This window comes from Ciconia boyciana, chromosome 4 (genome assembly GCF_034638445.1).
Source record: "Ciconia boyciana chromosome 4, ASM3463844v1, whole genome shotgun sequence".
NCBI classification, from domain to species: Eukaryota; Metazoa; Chordata; class Aves; order Ciconiiformes; family Ciconiidae; genus Ciconia; species Ciconia boyciana.
In genome coordinates this window covers 71952364-71973443 of record NC_132937.1, presented here as the reverse complement: position 1 = coordinate 71973443, position 21080 = coordinate 71952364, and the positions used below count along the sequence as shown (strand labels likewise).

The 21080-nt window shown below is 46.0% G+C and overlaps 2 protein-coding genes across 6 annotated transcripts in view; one reads left to right on the top strand and one right to left on the bottom strand.

Moving 5' to 3' along the window:
• The window catches only part of IDUA (alpha-L-iduronidase), a 49717-nt gene extending 45080 nt beyond the window's left edge, over positions 1-4637 (bottom strand). For 2 of the 5 annotated variants that reach the window (XM_072859994.1, XM_072859995.1), the window contains exon 1: positions 4225-4363. Coding sequence is in view for 3 of the 5 variants with exons in the window: in XM_072859993.1 (XP_072716094.1) it covers positions 863-1003; positions 4225-4346 (263 nt within the window). In the remaining 2 variants the exon portion in view is untranslated. Of the gene's footprint in view, positions 1-862; positions 1004-4224 lie in introns of all 5 variants that reach the window. The other 3 variants (XM_072859993.1, XM_072859992.1, XM_072859991.1) reach the window with 3 other exon arrangements.
• The window catches only part of CHRNA6 (cholinergic receptor nicotinic alpha 6 subunit), a 38790-nt gene continuing 22193 nt past the window's right edge, over positions 4484-21080 (top strand). Inside the window, exon 1 of the mRNA XM_072859996.1 lies at positions 4484-4666. The gene's annotated coding sequence lies outside the window, so the exon portion shown is untranslated. The remainder of the gene's footprint in view (positions 4667-21080) is intronic.

Here is a 21080-nt window from a genome sequence, read left to right as displayed (position 1 = left end):
TGTGACTTGAATATTAAAAGCAGACCTACAGCCTGGGGGAGCTCTAGGTACACATGTGGACAGCCGGGATGTAGACAGGAACTGAACGCTCAAAGTCTGGCTTCTCCCAGCAGCCCTTCTCGGTACTGAGTAGTTGATGGTGTTACTGCACTAAGACCAAACTCTGCTGGACTTGAAGGAACAGCAATGATGACACCCAGTATGAGTCTTGAAAACAGCTGGAAGGACTGTTGCCCGGAATCCAGCTGAGAGCTCTCTCCATAACACTGGGTGTAGATGCCTTGACTGCGAAGCAGAACTATTCCTTGCTTAAGGAACCATTGGAGACTCCTTTGGAGCTCTCTTTTCGAGGTTGTGCCAAGCAGTATTTTAGAAAGGATGCACCCAGTTAAAAAAAGCTGCACTAGAACCTTGTACATGCAATGGTCCATGAAACCCATTTCTGCTAGCCTGAGCCCTCTTTGGAGGTCATGGTACAACTCAGAATCAAGATGTTGAGGCCTGGACATGGCAGCAGGGGAGTCGTGAAATGACTGTAGCATATGACCTGAGATGGCCTTGGTAAAACTTGACCAGCACACCCACAAGACTCTTCAGATGAAAGAAAGCCTTAAACTGCTCCTTAACCTGTTGTTAGGATGTAATGCATGCAAATTAGCCCCACCGTTCTCAATATAAGCTCTCTCTTTCTTAATCTCATACACCCCAAATTGATTCCTCTCCATTGGCACCTACCTGACTTCCAAGGAAGCAAAGACATGCCCAGCTTGCAATTATACTAAGATAAATATCAAAGTGAGCACCTGTTGGACACTTCCTTGTGTCACATTTTTCTGGATTTTGACTTGAGGTGTTTGCTTACCTGAGAGCAACTAATTCCAGTAACCAGTGAATTCGAACTTGTTCAATGCCGCCATGTGGAACAGAAGAAATGTATGCAAGGTTCACCTCTTGGTCTTTGCTCAGGTCAAATAGGTCAGCACGGTTGTGAGGTAAAGGAGGGCTTCAGGAAAGGAGGGACAGAAAAGAAACAACACATTGCAACATTAACTAGCAGCTCCACTGGGTATCCAAAGATCCCTATGCTAAGTCCCTATACCACCTGCAAGATCCTCCCTGGCATGAGGAGCACTGTCTAACATGAGATGAAAGCAAAATGGAGTTGCAGGTTACTTGGAGCTAACTGGCTACACAAGTAGTTTGGCAAAGTGGAACACAACTCGGGTGCATCTCATTGCTGTGCTCAAAGGAAAGTATTACAAGCAGTCATTGCTGCACAGATAGCTACCTCAGGCAGCAGTAGCCTGAAGAAGCCATACAATGGCAGTCATCTTGTCTCCGAATAACTAATGGTAAGGGAGCTCAGTGTCTTTTAGGCTTCAGAGTGGAAGCCAGACTTGCTGTGGTCTGTAGTAAGACAAATATGGGCTTGATCTTCCTGCTTAAGTCCATGCAATGACATCAACTCTTGCTCTGCCATGGAAGCTACACTTGTTAGAAGCAGAATTAGACCCTGAGAGCCTCCACATTCTTTGGCCATGTTCAACTCACCCGTAAGCATAAGGAAGCACAGGAGTATGTGGTTTGATTCTGCAAGCTGTTTAACCTGCTCACAGCTATACACCAATGATCATGTTAACATGACTTTGGTGTCTACTTATGCCACCAAAATTAACGTAACACTGGGGAAAATTTCTGCTGCCTCTATCTCCACAGATAAATAGCTGCAAGATGGAGGGAGATCTCACCCCCAAGCTCCACAAGTCAGAAACTTAGAGCACTGCACAGTTCAGTGGGTTTGGGCATCCTGCACATTAAGCCTCCTGGTAATATGCAAATTCTGAGTGTTAAAGCATTTGTATTACAAGAAAGATAAAACAACATTGTCCCCAAGGTTTGGTAAAATACTTCCACGTGTCTTCACATTGCAAAGAGAGATGATTCATGCTTTAACTACTGACTGTATATTAACTGTGAACAACTAATATAATTTATGCTTTGCCTACTGTGATCTGTCTCCTCTGATAGGTGGATCAGCTCTGTGCTGACTGTAACTCTGCTAGGAAGAGTCATACCATCACCCTCTCCTCGTCTATCCCCCTCCACATATTCATCCCACCTCCAAGGACCCCAATGAATGAACCTGCTACTGTATAAACATCTGTGCACAAAGGCGGAAAAGCCTGACCCCCACCTGGACAAGAACTTGATGCAACTTTTGTCCTAGCTAGGACACTGCCTATCTATTACCCCATCTCCCACATCCTTATCTGAAAGTGCAAGTCTTGACACAGGTTACACCCTTGTAGTGCTTCATACAAATCAGCCAGCACACGTGAGCCCCTCTGTGCAACTTCACCAGCATACAAGGCACTTAAAAATCATCTCCCTGAGATTCCTTCAAGTCACACAAGTGAGACTGAGAAGCTACCAATTCCACTCTTACTAAAAAATGTATCAGCCATTTGGGTCTTTTTAATTGTTTCAGTGGATAAGGACAATGTTAACTGTCAGTTTTTGAAGGAGTGCTTTACTAGTACTCTGAGACTCAAACCTGCTTCAGTTCAAGCAGTGGCAAAGATGGAAGTCAAGGCATAAAGCATTAACATATTTTTGCTTAGTCCATGCTGAATAAACACTCTGAAATTCACACTCCGCTAGAGAGAAATCTAGCAGAAACCATGATGAGATAAAAAAGAAAGCTGGCAGAACAGTGGCGTTTGTTAGTGGTAGTATCAGGATCTGTCCTTTCCTGTTCTGAGTGGAAAGTGCCCATCCAAGAGAACATCAAGTCTCACAGTCTGCCAGGCTTTATCAAGTGCTGATCCACAGCTGTGCATTTGCCACCCTGTCTGAAACTGTGATGTAGAGAAGAAGCTTTAACAACTGGAACCCAGTTCTGCCACAGTGTGAGCTTTCAAGGGAGCTGGGATCCTACAGCCTGAGAAATACTAGTGTTGGCCAGGTGCTATAACTGAATAGCTGCTGACCCATGGAGAGCCTCTGCCCCTGCTGCTGCTCTTCTGCCTTCCCCTCACATGCTTTTCATGTTTGCAGCTTTCCAAAGTTTCTTTCACACAATTAAAAGCATGGTGTTTCTTGGGCTGCAGTTTAAATGGATAAAACATGCTATTTTTAAGGCAGTTTTGCATTAATGTTTCCTAACATTGCAAGCAAAAATTAAAACAAAAAATGAAACAGCAAGAGAAAAAAAAATCCAGACAGCCCAAGCATTTCTGTTCATCAGAATGTATTTTAGGTCCTCTTCTCTTCTCCCACCAACATGGAAAACTAACAGAAAATTTTTCAAGTTTTTTCTTAGACTACCTTTATGCATTATACAAAAAAAGTGCACGAATTCCTTTTCATCCAAAGCACATGCTGCTGATTCCATCCCTGTTGCCACACTTTTTCCTACAACTGTAATTTAATCCACTGTATGCCTAAATGAAGGAGGTCATTATCAGTTTAGAGTAAGATATGAACATGGCTGTGGAATATACCGTCTCTTGCTTTTGAGCCTGCTAGAAGCCTTCACGTATCTCACAAAACTTGAAGGCTGTTCAAGCCCAGCTAACACAGCAAGACTAGGCTTCCTCTGAGAAGCAAAGCACTACCAGGACACGAAGCGGTGGAGCTGCGATTTATGCATGCTCCCACCCATCCCCCTGGCTTAGACCAACCGGAGTCACTGGCCACATCAGGAATACAGTGCATGTTGAAAGCGTCTTGCAAGAAGAACAAACGCCTAGAACCAACGGGCAGGGAAGCTTTTCCTGGGCCTGTTTAGGGACCATGCTAATGGAAACGCTGAAAAGGAAAGGGAATGCGTTCAAGTATCAACATATGTGCTGTGCTGGGGAAGAGGATGGACTTCACGTGTTCGAGGGCCCTGGAGGCAAGGCAGCAAGTCAGAGAGGGGATGTTGATCGCCCTGATCTTGTGATCTGCTTTGTTTACATTAACTGGCCACGTCCCACGACCAGCTCCACGCAGGTAACACGCAACAGGCTAAGCAGCAAAGGGCAGCAAGGTGCCGGGCCCTCTGATCCCGCAGCAGCAGGCCCGGAAAAGCCAAGGTTCCTCCAGAAAGGCCGCGTCCTCGCCCCCTGGGGATCCTTTGCTTGAGGAGGGCTAGAAGGAGCCGGCTCTCACCCCGGCTGCTCCTCGCCAGCGGTGCGTGGCCTACCGGCGGGCACCGGCCGCAGGGCTGTGCGCGCTTACCAGAAGCCGGTGCTCCTCCAGAAGTGCTGCAGGGGCCGCCCGGCGCGCCGGACATCCACGTACACCACGTACAGCGCCGAGCCCGCGCCCAGCTGCACGACCAGCCAGAGCAGCAGCCCCATGGCGGAACGAGGAGCCGAGCCGAGCCGAGCCGCCGAGGAGCCGAGCCGAGGAGCCGAGCCGCCGAGGAGCCGAGCCGAGCCGCCGAGGAGCCGAGCCGCCGAGCCGAGCCGAGCCGCCGAGGAGCCGAGCCGAGCCGAGCCGAGCCGAGCCGAGCCGAGCCGCCGAGGAGCCGAGCCACACCGGCGCCCACTACCGACGCGCCACGGACGCGACGCCAAGCGCCCGCCCGCGGGGCGACGGGAATGGCGGCTCCGGTCCCCAAGGGCTGCGGCCAGCCCTGTGGTGCCGTATTTAATTCGCTTCGGGAAGCGCAGCTCAGGTAATTCGGGCAGTGACGTCTCCGTCTGAAGCCTGGGCGTCTCGTACGTCTTTTGCTGCTGCCGCTCTGGCGTATAGTGACCGGGAGTTACTTCCCTGAAGTGGCTGCACGGCATGCAGTTACTGCTGTTGCATTTCTCTTACGCACCACGCGAGGGAAGCATACTCTTATGCTATTGTTGTGTCCTCGTGCTCTGTGTTGACAAACCTTCAGGAAAGAGGAGTATGATGTAGTAGTGCAGGTGATCAAAACAGCCTTCCCCGACACAACGTATTAGCAGGACTGAAACTATGTCCGTTTGCTCAGTCTAAACATATTTATTGATCTCAGTATGGCAAAGAGCTTTAAATGCACTTTATAATAGAGAGGCTGTAGATTGACTTTCTAAGTGCTTATTTCTCATGACCCGTATCTGAGGGCTGGGTTTTCGATGGGGGTGGGACTCTTCCTTAGGATCCCTCTCTTCTATGTATTGTGCTGCCTTCAGGAATCTCATCCAGCCTTGCCAACTGCAGGAATAATGTGGGGAATTGGGCCTCACTTCCACATCCCCAAATACCGCAGTAATATCTCATTTTGTGTTCATCAGGTCTGATTAATTGGTGTCATGGGGTACTCTAGTCTGATTTCCAATAGAGGGTTTGGATTTACCAGGGGAAGTGGTGGGCCCCTATAACAGTGCCCACACCAGGGAAACTGCAGAGAACTGCCAGGCAAAGAGCTGGGCTGCAGATGATCTCCAACAAGAGAACAAAGTGACAACTGTGTTCATGGAAATCGAGGCTAGTGGAGTAACCAGTCCTAGTGGAGCAACCAAAATTTGCCCCAAAAGCTCTGGTATTTCAGACCCTTTCAGCAAAGCTTTTCCTGAAGCAGTTTTGCCAGAGCTAGCAGAGGGGAAGTCAGACAGACATTTACTCCTCAGCTCAAGAATATTGCAACTAGGAAAAGACTCTGCACAAGCAAGTTTATGCCATGTGTAATCCTGCTTGTGGCAGGACGTTCCCTGGCTCAAAGGAGTGGCAAACTGGGACCCATCTCTAAGAAATTGCAAAGTGGCTTGGTTCTGATTGCTGATGTGTTAGTCCTGTGTTTCCAGCTTCACCTGCTTCTTGAGGCCTTCAGTCACTATGGAACTTCTTGTGAGCTTGCAAGGCTCGCAGCCAAAATTCAGGCAACAGCATTACATTCCGGAGGCTCAGGTAGGAATGATGATCTGGCATTGTAACTTGACTCTGGCAAGGGGGATTTCCCTAAATTCCCCAGGGCTGCTCATGTGGTGGCTCAGCTCCAGTACTCCAATGCCTTGGAAGAGCAGCAAGGCCCAAGCTGAGCTCTATTGAGGTTTCCATGCAGGATATTTAAGAGATTGCCTTTAGCCTTACAGGAAATGCCAGTTTGGCAGCCAGGGCTTCTGCAGGGGGATACTTGTTTCCTCTGAACTCTCTGTTTTCTGAGAAGATGTGAGGAAGGTGTTGAACAGGCAGTGGAAATGCAAACTCAAGTGGGATCTGACAACCTGGGGGCAAATAGGCAGGGAGGTCAGCCCTATGCTGCTAGCTGCACCCTGAGCTGGGGCAGCAACTGCTTTTGGGGTGAGTGCTGCTGCCTCGTCTTCAGTGAGGGCTGCAGGCATTTTTCCAGCTGGAAAGGATGGTGCATGGGGGGAAGGACCGCACTGATGATGCCTCTCTTGTTGGCTTCCCCTCCAGAGGGATAGGTTGGAGGAGATAAACACCTGACTACCAAATGTCATACTGTGGTTTGTTGCTTACTAACAGCAACCCTGCACCTCGCTGCCTTTAAGCATGGAGGGTTCATTGCAAGCAGGCACAGATACCAGCACCTCCAGCACGTAGCTGCAATGGACATGGAAGCTATCCCTTGCAGAGGAGCCAAAAGCTTAGCCCCCAACCAAAGACCTACCAGCAAATTTCAGCAAAAAGATATTTACAAGGGAGAAACCCAATGAACCACATGGTTTCCTACCACAGACTGTCCCTGTTGGCATCATGAAGGCTTGAGCCCTGGAGACCACCCTGACTTTCCCTCAGGGACTGCCAAAATAGAGCTGTTGCGTTTCAGCTTGGCTGATTTTAAAGTCGCATCTGGAAGACAAGGTATCAAACCAAAATTATGTTCATTTGGCCAGGAAACCTTGGCCCTTCTTAGACACGATATCAGGCATGCTGTAGAAAGTTCTGAAACGCAACAGAGCCATGGATGCAGATGGCGCTCTCTTGGCATTTTAAAGAAGTGTCTGTCAGAGCTCAGAGAAAGACTCTTCCCCAGGAGTCTGACAAGACCATGATCTCCAGAGCATTTCCGAGAAGGTCCTTCTCAGAGATTCAGGTAGTGGCTAAAGAGACTGTCTCCCTTGTTTTCTACAACTTCCCCCAAGTCATGGGGAAGTGCTACATCTAGCACATCAACTACATCAGACCAGAAGTTGGGAGACAGAAGATAAGACAAAACCCCCGCCAGAGGAGAGACAGAGAACTGGAGGCATATCTGCAGGTTTCTCTTCCCGTGTCTGAGAAAGCAGCTAACAAGATTTTTCAATGTACTTCTGAAAAACTGCAATTCCCAGCAGAAAATCTTTCCTGCTCACCACAGCTGCCCTGGTGCCTCCTGCCAGAGAAAGAAAATGCAGCAGAAAGAGTTACCTGTTCCCTGTGAAGGAGCCTGATATGCCTCTGTTCCTAAAACATCTGCAGGGATGCTGCAGGGAGAGCAGCTGGGGCCAAATGGTTTGCTTTTTCCCAACCAAGGTAGCCAGCTGGACCAACGTGTTCCTGGAAGCATTTGCAAGCCAAATGCCAGGCTGCACCGGTGAAACCCAGTGGCCTACTCTGCAACTCTCCTGAGCCTCTTCTCCCAGGGGCAGGGCAAATGTCAGGGTTACCACAGATAACCTCCAGCAAGCAGTTTTCCAGGTGTAAAAGTTCAAACACCTATGTCCTATGAACCTGTGAACACCTATGAACTCCTCTGTCCAGCTTGCTATGAGCATAGTTCTAGAGACCGTCAGGCAGAGCCCTGATAAAGACCCTAGCCAAGGGGAAGCTCCCTTATTGCCTTTGACTTTCTGCTCATCCAAGGGCTGGGAAGTGCCCAGCAGGAGGTTTTCTGTGGGGTGTTTTATCAGGGAGGTTTCCCACAGCTGACATTCCCCACCAGAGGACACTGGGGATTTTACAGCAGCCTCCTCCTGCCTCTTCACACAGACCAGCAGCTCTTTGTGTCCTGAAGCATTCCTAAGGAGGCACACGGGCACAGGAGATGATGGGAGAATGGAAGGGAAGTAGCAGGAGAGCAGCACTGTGCACTGGCCCTTTCCAATATGCTGAGGCTGACCCTTCCCAGCTACCTGGCCCATGTAAAGTCCTCCAGTGTCTCAAGCTGGGCAGATGAGAGATATAAAACCTGTTAGTCCGGAGTTGAGTCACTCCTCACAGAAAGGCTGTGCAAAGCATTTGGCCCCAGCTGCTTTCCTTGCAGCATCCCTGCAGATGTTTTGGGAACAGAGACATATCAGGCTCCTTCAGGCATACCAGGGAGCAGGTAGCTCTTCCTGCTGTGTTTTCTTTCTCTGTCGGGAGGTACCTGCACAATACGGAGGAAGCCAGTGCACAGCAAATTTTTTGGGGGGGGGGCTTTTCCATTCAGATGCCTCCAGATCCTTCAGCACTTAATTGAATTATAAACTTGGCCTCAAAGAGCATCTCTGGAATTGCCAAGATTGATTTGTCACATAGCGGTTTTAATCATGCCACATGGCAGGAACAAGAATTTTGCTATAACATATGGAATCTAAAGCCTAGGAAATAATCCAGACCATGAGTTCTGCTCTTGGCCCTGGGAGGAAATGACAGACAGCTATCTGGATATTTTTTGTAGTAACTAAGCACTAATAATGGTTAGGCATTCCAGGGCTTAAGACAGCTTTTGCTTCTTGGATAACTTCACATTCCCACATGGTAGCAGCTGGTCTTTGGGCAGATGGACTCAGCTGAATGGTCTCAAGTTTCATGTCACATCTAATCCAATCTAACCAGGGTTCCTGCTAAAAGGACTGGTCCTGCTCTTCTTCCCTGCCACTGCTTGCCTGCTCCTGCTGTTTCCCATGTGTCAGGTCTGACAGCAAGGCAGCTGAAGGGAGGACCATTCAGCTGGCTAACTGGGTGGGAAGCAACTCCTTTTCTGGGTCAGTTTGTTTTCTTGTGGACTGGTAAGCTGCAGAGACATGGCATTGTGTGGCTCTGGCGCCTGGTAAACAGAGGAAGCACAGGGACAGGGGTGGGAGAGAATGAGACCAGCCTTGACTCAACTGCCTGCTGTTAGGCTGGAGAAGGCACAGTACAAAATTGTGCTCCAACTTGTGCATCTCCATAGCTTCCATAGCATGGGCAGCCTTTGTAAAAAGCTAATTCTGAAGTGATCTTGTTGCTTGCAGGAGTCCAGCAAGCTGTATATGCCCATCTCCACCACCTACTTGCCACTGTGCTCGTAATTGCCTGCAACATACTAAAGGTATCTGTTGATCAGACATAAATATCTCACATCAGGAGTCTTACCAGCAATGCAGCATGGATCTTAGTGGAGCATTTCTTATGGAGGGCTTGTTTTTAAAGCTCAGCTTATGACAGTGTTGCAGCTTTTCCCCAGGACCTGGTGGGCTTTGTGAGCCCCGGGATTTCCTTCCTCCTCTTCATTGATTCATCCCCAGCCCTTGGGATGAGTACTTGAACTGGATGTGGCCTGCAGCTATCTGTTGCGTTTCCCCTCAATGAGACAGTCTTATGCTGCTTCAAGACCTGCAGTACCTCTCGCCCTAGGTTTCTGCCAACGGGCTGTGTAGATTGCAGGCAGACATAATGTCTGCTCCCTGGTGGTGATTGCCTTTGCTGGTGCTTGCTTTTCTTCCAAAGCAGCAGTGATCAGCCCCAGCTAGAAGTAGGATGTGGTGCAGGTACACTGGTGCTCTTCTGAGAGGCACTTAAAAGCTTGAAGGTGCCTGGGACATAATCATCCTAGCGTTGCATGGTCACCGCTTTGGGATTAGCAAGGGTTGATCAGTTGGGCAGGAGAGAACAGGGTGCTTTACGCCCCTGTACAGGGTGGGATGTGCCATTTCCCCCCCAGGGGTTTCAGATTTTTCAGTGTCTGCTTCTTTCCTAGTGCCACACCATCACTTTTTTTCTGACTCCCACTTTTGGTCTAGAGATACAATTATGACGAGTTTTGGAAGTATTTTATGCAGTCGACTGTGCACTTTGTAGCTAAGGTGCAGGTCCTCTGCACTCTGAGGACATCCGTTGCTGGTGTGCAACATAGTCTGGGTAGATGCAAACAGCCAGACTCAGAGTGATGAAAATACTTCTCAGCCCTTCGCAGGTGCTTTCCTTCTCATTACTTGGTTTACCTAAGATGTGATTAGGAGGTCTTGTTATCAGCTCTGCAGAATACAACAAATTTAACAAGTATTATGGGGATGCTTGCAATTCTAGACACCATCCATGTGCATTACTCTAGTATCCCAAAGCTGGATACATTCAAGGACAGGATTTGACATCTCCCTGCATTGGTGATACCTGTCATTCCACCCCGGGCTTTCACCCAAGTGTATATAGCCTAGGGTTGCTCAATAAATGCTTTCTCATTTTTCCAGGGACATGGACCTTACCATCCAGCTGTCGTCTCCTAACCCACCTTGATTCAACATGACTCAAGGGGGTTGCTTTGCTGCAATTCAGCACTCTACATCTATTTTTGTCTTCAGATGTGACCTGGTACATATAATTCTGTCATTAGAAGTATTAGGCCAAGGGCTTTACATTAACCTGACAGTGTGTTGTCTCAGGGCTTGTCTTGGCCTGAGCTTGTTTTAGCTCTGCTAGTGATTGTTTGGTGGTTGGGTGACTGTTGCCTAAATTTTTTCAGCTTAGCTCGGTGAATACCATCGAGGGTAAAATGTTTCAGGGTGCAGCAAGGGCCAGCTGCTCCCTGAGGCAGAGGGAGACAAGGTGGCTAGCAGGGCTGGCAGGGGCCTCACCAGCCCCATCCACTGCCTCTGAATTGAGGAGCAGGGCAGGCACAGACTGGCAGATGTGGTCAGGCCAGAGTCCAGATCATCACATCTGGACCAGGCAAATTCACGGTGACAGGACAGCTCCCAGGTCAAGCTGGGAAGTCAGTCTATACATCAGGGTCCAGATCAACAAGGTCCATGGCCAGATGTAGGCAGTGCTGAGACGAGAGCTTCTACAAGATAGCTGGGACAGGGGTTGAAGGCCCCAGGCTGAGCTGAAATGGGGCTCCTGGCCCATGGGCAGAGGCTGTAGGTGGGGGCCTTAGGGGAGGCTGGTCAGGGCCATTGAGGCCTGTTAGTACACTCAGGCCCTGAATAAACACCTGTCAATACAGACAGTCATTGCATAGTTCCTTATGTTAACTGAAGCTGGGGGAGGTTGTGTTGCAAACAGCGGCAACACCTATGTTTTGTCAATGGAGAGGATTACTGTGAAGATGCAATGTTCTTCCTATGCTGGGTTATGTACTTCTTCCTCAGGAGTATTGTGGTGCTGGGTTTGATGCTAGTGTGTGCTCTCTCTGCACTTAGCCTGGGAGGGAAATAAATCCCAAAGATTTTACTGCTGGTTGTAAAGTTCTGGGTTTACTCCACTGTCCCTGAGCGAAGAGCTACCCTTTGTCCAAGTGTCAAAGTTTAGCTGGGAACTAATGAAAACAAAGCAGACTTTATTAAGAAAACATACAAAAATATCCCCAAGCAGGGCTCAGGCAACCACCCTAGAACCACCACCAGCCTACCTTTGGTGAAGACACTGGCATGCCAAGGACTTAGTGTGATATCCACTTTCTGCTTAGGGAATGCTTATGTCCTCCCTGACTCTTAGGACTTAGAAGGACAATGGTGGGCTAAACATAAGGGCAGAGAAAAGGGATAGATACTAGGAATTTAATGTATATCAGTCTTAATCATATTTTCAGGATGTTGCTATTACTGTAACTGAACTAATGATAGCAATCTCCTGTATTTTAGTTAGACTGTGAAGACCTTAATTAGACTAACGATAAATTCTGAGCTCTGCATATAATCTGTGTTCCCTTTTGCCCATAGCAAAATTTCGTTTATAATGTCGGGAGAGTGTTGCACAGGTACCAGAAGGAATAGCATTGATGTTACATAGCAGTCACCTTCTATATGTCTATTACAACTGTGGTCATATATAGGAGAGAGAGTGCTATGTTGGCTAGCTGAGGATTATATGCTGCCTTGCATCCTTCTCACAAGCCACCTTATCTCCTCAGTTTCCTCTTTGGCTGCATCAGCTCCTCAAGGCAAAAATTACCATCTATTTTTATGGTATCCCACATAGTCAGTTCTTTTTCAACTCCTTTAGGTCCTCCGGTGGAATTAGGGTTTGCATGTATTTACCTATGGTCAGAGCATGTTCCACCTCTTGCTTTGAGGAAGAGAGGCTGAGGGTGGAGGAAAGAACAGATTTATCCCTCAAACCTCAGACAGTCTTTGGTAGTATCATTGCTCCTAGAACTGGCATCAGCACAAAGGGTAGACCGGGGGTGGGGAGTTGATTTCCACAGCTTGCTCTGCCAACAGCTGAAACATTGGAGGAGTGTTTAGTGAACTTCTCCAAGTCTCGTGCAGAGGTAAAAGATTTACCTTTTGTTGCAATCTCTATTTACAGGGCTTCCTTAGAAGAGCACATTCAGTGTCACCTCCTGTTCTTACTCACGTTCTCCTTGACTGGGAGCACCTACAAGGCTTTTCCTCAAATTTGTGATCGTCTAGCACATCTTGGGCATCTTGTGAACATATGTAGATGGTTCCCTCCCATGTCAGACATGACAATTTCCTGGGAAGCCTTCTGGGCAATATGTTATTTTTCAAAACTGGCTCTGCTGGGTGTCACAAAGATGAAGCTGAAAGCAGGGCTCTGGCCTGTTCTTTTTACTTCACTTTTCTGCTCTGCTCAGCAAAGCTTACTCTGTACTTATGCACAAAGCCTTTGAGATATTCATGCAGAGTAACCTTGAAGTTAGAAGGGGAAAAACACAACTCTTTCTCACCATCACCTATGCCTTTGGATGGGCAAAAATGTGAATGTCCAAGAGCAGATAGAGGGCCATGTGGCTTCAGAAGAGCACAACTGTCAGAAGCTTGGTTCTGAATGTGGGGAGGAAAATGTGCCTACCAGGATGGAAGAGGAAGGATTCATGCCTGTGTAAGGACCTGGCAGAACCGTGTTGAATTAGCTTTCATTGGAGACCTTCTGCTAGGGAACAGGGTAATTTCGGTAGCAGTGCAGCAGCAGAAGAAGCTGCACGGCCTCAGAAGTGCCACGCAGAAGCGCCCATCAGAAGTTTTGGGTCTAGTTGTAGGAGGAAACCACACTGTCTGCAACTCTCTGATTCCTTATGTGCCCTGGGTCTGAACAGGAAGGGGTGGTGAATCTGTTTTATCCTCTGTCAGCACCTTTCTTCTGCATGAGTGGGAATAGCTAAAGACCAGAAGGGAAACTTTCAAATTCTGTGGTCCAACAGTGGTAGTGCTTTGTGCTACCATTGAAAGAACATTAACCAGTGGACCTTTCACAGCATTGAATTGCACCTCATGGTACTAAACAAGTGGAGGTTGAGTCCAGTCACTTGTAGTTGGGCAGGAGGAAATTCTTGAGCTATCGTTACAGTTTCCACATGCTCCCAGATGCTACAAGATTTGTGTCAGCTGTTTTGCAGCGGATCCAGGAGGGAATATTTATTATCTATATATCTGTTCTTAATGGGTTAGTTAATTTATCATTTGTCATAATGCTTGGTAAAGAGAATCCACCAGACACATTTTTTTTGTGAATTAAAATTAAAATTGTCTGTATTTGATCTGACAGCAAGTTTTGGAAATCTGTGATGCTGGTTGCGTTAATATCAATGATGGCTCATGACCGGAACTTTAAGTTCAGATTAGATGCCAGTCAACATATTAATTAATGCAGGTTTGGAAGCCTGCCCCCAAAATGGAAAGGCACAGGATTTACACATTCTCACTTGTTTGTTCCACAGAACATGGATTGTAACTGACGTTTTGTGTGGGCTGTGGAGAGGCAGAGGCAAAAATAATAACAAATCACAAAGTCCTCTAGAAAAATCAGAATGGCTGCTCTTTGAGTCCTTTGAAAAGCTTTCAGTGGCTCATTTTGTCTAAATAAGTCAACCCTTCTGTACTCAATTAAAACTATATCTCCTTTACAAAGCTATTTGCCACTTTGACACCAAGTGTAGCCTTAACTTCCATGTTAGACCTGCTGTGGCCATCGCATGAGCTCATGAGGCAACCCATTAGAAGCTCTTCCAGTTAGGAGCCATGGCAGTAACTGAGAACATAAGTACCCTCCCAGCACTGTGCTTGTGAAGCAGGTAAAGAAAACTAAGGGCTTTGGGCCACTACCCCTTTCAAAACAAGGAATAAAGATGTTTTCCTCTGACATTTGATCTTCTCAGCTGTAGGTCTGTATTGCTCATAATCAGTCAAGAAACCAAAGTTCAGAAATAAATGCTCTGGCTTTCATTCCACCATTGCTACAGCAAACCTATGGTTTGTCTCTAATCCCTTTTATATCCATCTTGTATAAGCCCTAATTAATGTTTAATTCCTTACCAAAGTCTTCCATTAGGGATTCACTTTATTTCCGGGAGGCATAGGGCCATCACAACTAAGATGTATCATTTGTTTGACAGTTTTATGGTTCAGTAGGAATGATTTGCAGAGCTGTCCATCAGTATCTTCCCTGCAGCTTTTCAACCTTTCTATTTTAGTCATGAACTGAAGAACAGAGGAGAGTAACAGGCCACTAAGTGATACTTAGAAACTGAAGGAATAAAGTTCAGAAAAGCCACTGGAAATACTTTCCCTAATGATTTATTAATTTATTTTACTTTGTTTTGCAAAGGCTTAGTGCTAGTGCATTAGAAGAGGAGCTGTGCTTCAGAGACATCTCCTCAGCAGTGCAGGACTTGCAATATTTTTGTGTCACGGGTTTACACAGTTCTCCCTATCAAGTAGTAGCACTGTCACTTCTCTGAAGCTGGGTAGGGGATGACAAACACGTGTGTTGCCTTAGTGTGGGCTTGACAGTGCACTATGGAAGGCTGGTAAAAGCCTTTTTGCACTCTGCAAGTGTTTGGTCATCATCTGGTAGGGCAACAGCAGGAGAGAAGGGAAGAGATGTCAACAACTTCAGCTGTTGGGCAGCTCTGCAGGCACATTGCCTTGCAAAACAGGAACAAGTCTGTACCCTTACCCCTCCAGGGCTGGACAATCTCTAGGTGTGTGTGAAATGGTTGTGCCTCTCCTCTGTGCTCCCCAAAGGTCTCTTTACTTGTATACAATTCTCTGGCATATCCCCTCTCCTGCACTACCTGGCTTAGACTCGTAACAGACCTTGTATCTTGACAGATTTACCTGTGGTCACAGTTGTACACAAGCCATAAATGAATGGTGATGGTTTCTGATAACCTTCACATTTCATTGCCATTCCAAATGACAGTGAGGGATATTCATGCCAGCATTTCATACAGCTTCCCCAGGAAGACCTCCCTTCTTCTAAAAGAGCAATGACCAGTCCCAGGGCAACAGTGTCTTGCCAGCTGCTCCACCATTTTATACAGTGCTCTCTAGAGGCTTTTTGTAATGGCAGGAGGAGCCTGCTAAAACACAGAGTGCACTCATGTGAAAAGAAAAGCTTGCAGCTCAGACTTGTATTCATGCTTAGCCTGATACAGAATGAGAGAAACAAGGCCTTAAAAGTATGTGTGGATAGCAGTACCAAGGCTAAAGCAAGATGGACTTGTTGGGTTGCTTGAAAGATTGTTCCTATGCTTGCCCGCAGGTTTCAGTCCAAGAAGAAGGTGTAGGTTATATTTGTGGGTAGATAATTCATGGGAAGACTTCCCACGCAAGGTTTTCCCATTTGCACAGTGGTGGAGTGGATGTGCTCAAGTTAACTGAGTACTCATTTTCAAGGAACAGGACTCTTAAAATAATACATGTTAAAACTGGCAATTTTTGAAGTTCAAACAATATATTAAAACAGAACACAAGGTCATCCAGCTTCAGAGGTTTGCAGATGCTTCCTAAATAGACCTTGTGAATTCTTTTGCACAGTTAGACTTCTCAGTTTTAGTACTTTCTGAAAATGAACTGTTAAACTCCTTGAACTGGAGTGCAACTGCTTTCCTCCAAAGTCCAAAGCAGCTTTAGCAGCTCAACAGACATGAGTGTTGCAGACTCATTTGGGATTTTATGGGCATGTGCTTCCGTACCATTACACACTGTGATGCAGCCTAATCTGGACAGGACAGAATCATCAGAGGGTTTCAGTTAGCATAGTGCTTCAGTTTCAGGTATGCCATGCACTCTTAGGGCCTTCCCAACCTATCAACATGATCAGTAAAAATTTATATGCATGCACACACACAAACACACAGCTATATACTCCCTTTTTCAAGGGAGTCAACTCTCAATTTCTTGTCAGTCAGAGGCTGCTGTCTGAAAACAGGTCTCCTTGGAGTGATGACATCCTATATTAATAGTTTTCTACATGGTGGCTTCATTTTTCTTCATGGGGCATATTTTGCTGCTCACAGATTTCTATGTTACTCCTCACCATCTGACCAAATGGGTGAGGAAGGATGATTTTGAGGGAAAAAGGGGATGCAGAGGAGCAGCACTGGAATCTGTACTTTCTAATCCATATCCTCTTCTTTGGCTTGTATTTTGCAAACTTCAGCCATACTGATAAGATTTCTTCAGAGTCATTGGAATTTTGGGGTTAAAGGTGGAAGGATGAAACAAATTATAGAAATGATAGAAACAAAATAGAATATTTTTGATAGCTTTTTATGTGACAAGTAACAAAGTATTCTGTGGGTACAGGCTACCAAGGCAGTAAAATCTAGAGACGTTTATCAGACCGGCTTTAAATATTAATTATTTTCCCCTCCCAAAATTAACCATTTTCTTTTCAAGAGAAATCACTCTGAAAAACACAAATTAGTATACTTGAAAGATTTCTACTAGCCATAGAGGTGGCCAAGGAAAATGAAGTGTCTTTGCAAAAAATGTGTCTCCTTTCCATTTCTGCCTTCTTTCAAACTTTGACCTTGCCTCAATTGCAAGACTTCTAGCCATCTCTAAACTAGGGGATCCTGTTGGCTGAGCCAGCAACATTTTAGTTCCAGCAGATGTTAGCTGTCATTGCTGCTCACTCCTCATGCTCACTCCTCCCTTTGCTCTTCCTTGTCAAGCTGCAGCTCATTGACAATGTAAAGATGTTAGACAAGCACCGACACGCTCTTGCCTGTCTTGGTGCTGGTGTTTGACATGGCACCAACTTGCTGTGGTGCCCAATGGATCACAGTTGCCACTTTGTGTCAACTCTTGCTCTTCATCATGTTTTGCCTTAATGTTTGCATTTGTGGCCCTGGCATTTTACAGCTGAATTTACACCCCTGAAGCCTAGGGGTGTCCTGCCAATTATATTTGCCTTCTTCACCGCTTTTGATGCAAAACTGCTGCATCTTTTGTAATATGCATGAATGACAGTTGAAATCTGCCTGGCCTGCTCTGCACACTCCAGCTCAGCACAGGCTTCAGCTTTGATTGTGACTGCATATTTACATTCCTCCTTATGCAGGTAATGGAGGCTGATTTAAGGTGCTTTTAATAATGTGCTACTGGATGCTCTGCCAAAAAGCAAATCACAATAGTTACAGCGCTCTGCTCCCCAATTGTATTGCTGATTACTATCATATGTTTTGCACCAATTTTTAGATATATTTTAGATATTGTATATTCATATAGATGAGTCATGAGCTCAATTACAATATATGTACAATATCACAGCTACAATGCCTTAAGGCACATAGCACAGAAAGCTAACAGAGGACCTGCTGCACAGCCTCTGGAGGCCTGCAAAGGAATTGTCATGTTTTTCCAGACTTCTATCACCCAGTTTTCTCCTTAAAGAGAAACAAATGCTTCTCACTGTTCATGTAATCTGCCCTAATTATTATCCGTCTGAACATCTTCCTTGTTACTGTCTACTTTGCAAATTTTAGGGGGTGTCAGGTGGTACGAGCATACAGCAAATGGAGAGTCTGTGCCAGTCTCAGAGTTTAGAGAAGATCTAAGAGGCAAAGCATTGTTATCCTGTTGTGCCTGATGAAACAAGGGGAGGAAAAACGGTGGGATCTGTCTGGCCTAACTTAAGCTTACACAGAAGGCAGAGTGAGCTAATCCCTGCAGAACAGGCTCTGAGGCGTCCCTGTTCTAAGTCAAGCTCTGCAGTCGCAAATCTTCTTCCACTGATAGCAGCGAAAACCTTGAAATGGACGCTTAATTTCTGAATAGCTAGAGTTAGATAGAATTAATCCCACATTAAGCAGATTGTCTACTTCTGCCTGAAGCAAAAATAGGAGTATCTCAGCTCTGCCTAAACCTAAGGCCACATCACAAAGAATGTGGCATGGCAGCTGATCACCAAACACTCCTGTCTAATCCCAAGCCTATGCACAAAACTTGAAGCCTGTCCTCTTCAGACAGTGCCTTGTGTCGTGGTTTAACCCCAGCCAGCAACTGAGCAGCACACAGCCGCTCGCTCACTCCCCCCATGGTGGGATGGGGGAGAGAATCAGAAGAGTAAAAGTGAGAAAACTCGTGGGTTGAGGTAAGGACAGTTTAATAGGTAAAGCAAAAGCTGCGCACACAAGCAAAGCAAAACAAGGAATTCATTCACTCCTTCCCATGGGCAGGCAGGTGTTCAGCCATCTCCAGGAAAGCAGGGCTCCATCACGCGTAATGGTTACTTGGGAAGACAAACACCATCATTCCGAATGTCCCCCCCTTCCTTCTTCTTCCCCAGCTTTATATACTGAGCATGACGTCATATGGTATGGAATAGCCCTTTGGTCATCTGGGGTCAGCTGTCCCAGCTGTATCCATTCCCAACTTCTTGTGCACCTGGCAGAGCATGGGAAGCTGAAAAGTCCTTGATTTAGTATAAGCACTACTTAGCAACAACTAAAACATCTATTGTCAACACTGTTTTCAGCACAAATCCAAAACATAGCCCTGTTGCCATGAAAAGCCGAAATCAGGACTCAACAGTTGGGATGACTATTAAGCAGGTATTCTTTATTGCAGCGCTGGGCAGCACTGGGGATCGCTGCGCCACAAGTGCTCCGCCAGGTTAGGACAACACATCAGTTCATATACAGAAAAATCACACATATTCATCAGATTTCCTGAAAAGGGCAGTTTTATGGTGATGAGTTCCCAGAATTCATTTACATAGTCCAAGCATGTGCAGTAAAATTAGGGTTAGGGTCTTTTCACCCTCCCGGTGGTCTTCCATATTCTTCCTCACGTTGTGCACTAGTTGAACTTTGGGCTTCCTTTCTCCATATATAGTCATTGAGTCAGCTCATCAGTCCTTCGGCCTTGGAATGTTACAAGGGGGTCGATTTAAGCTAGTTCTTTGGCACAATCGTCCTGAGTTCCTGTTATCAGTGATTTACTTAGGAAGCCTAACGAGCTTGCTCAAGGCCTGCTTAGTCCTATCAGGTAAGAAGTCACAGGAAATGTCCCACCATCAACTCTGCTCAGCAGGTAACCAAAACTGTCTTTGCAGGGGAAGAGAACAAAAGAGAACAAGGATGCGAGTGAAACTAAAAAAATGCAAGTCTATGTCTTAGTCAGGGATTGTCAGAGATTTAACCCTTTCAGCCCCATACTAGCTACTATGAAGAAAATTAACTCTATCCCAGCCAAAACCAGCACACCTTGCTCATAGTTAATAGTCAGTGGCAACACTTGTGTAACTAAAGCAGATTATGTTTTTAATTAATTTTTCCACTTCCTCCCTCCTTCAGTCACAATGCTTATTATGAGGTTGCTGTTATTCTCCTTTCTTCCTTCCAAATGCTCTTCCAGAGCACAACAGAAAAGGTGGTTTCTGACCATAATGACATCAGGCTTTCTCCTTACACTTTTTGGCCAGAGGCACAAGAGGTATTGATGGCTCAGCCTGTCCTAGAAACGTCTGAACTCATAAGGTTCACAAAATCATGTATTAAATGAAGTCTACAGATCTCTGTAGCTGTCAGGCAGTCATTTAACAAAAATAAAGCATTGCTACGTAAAGAAGAAAGACGATCAGATTTGCTGATGGCCTCCATGCCTCCCTCACTAATACGAAGTCCATAGGAGAGATGGACAAGTCCACCAACCTACCAAAAGCAAGATCCTACCACTTGGCTGTTGTTAACCTGAATGCACCCATTTGTGCTTTCAGTTACAGAGTTACTGTTTTCTTAAGTGGGATTGCTCCTCACATAGCAGAGGACAGACTTTTTTTCTTTCTTTCTGAATTACCAGAAGATTTGGATCTTAATTTGTCATGCATTTAAATGGGAATGGGCAGCTAGTCTCCTTTGGCAGCCTTGAAGTGCTCTCCTTCCAGATGCAAACTTAGGCCAGCCTCAAAAGGTTAAAATATCGTAACTCAGGCATACCAAAGTAACATGTTTCAGGACCACTGGAGCTTTGGTCACTCACACTGCAGTATCTTTGTTCTTTGCGTCTCTGCAGATGGTGATTGATTTAAATTCTGTCAGTCCCACAGCTGTCTTTCTCAGTACATGTTGTTTGAGAGCCAGCAATTAAGTAATGAATAAAGTGGATTAAAAATATTTTCAGCTGAAGTCTGTATTTTTGGCTAAGTAGGTCTGTTTGCAGAAGGATGGCACATTTTCTAAGGGTAAAAGAGTCTTTTCCCTGCCCTTCATATAAATCAACTGAAAACTGAAATATTTCACATAGGAGGTATGTCATGATGAGATTTCATGGGAGATGTCACTTGGCTGCTTGCTCTTCTGAGGCTGCTGTATGTCACTACAGTCATAGCATGCTCCTCTTCTCCTTGCCAGGAGCCCTGTCAGGGAGTTTAGGTTGGCCAAATACTTCTTTTCCTCATTTTTCATTTTTTACCTAAAAGGAAATTAAAATGTCTTGTGAAAATGTGCATGATTTTCTGACAAACTGTAGAAATGGCTCAGAAAAATGGCTCTGGGCTATTTAAAACAACACTACTAAGACATGTTGGCGCAATCTGAGTACAAGTTCCATGGCACAGTGCACACTCAGTTTTAGCACTGGGATAAAAATTTTCTCTTTCAAAGAGGACAAAATTCACCAGAGACTTGCACCAGTTCCTTCTGGAGAAGAAATATGTCCCCTGAGAAGAATTCTGACCAAAGTTCTCAGCTGATGGGAAATCCAAGCACACTTAATGTGCTTTATTGCATGTCAAGGATC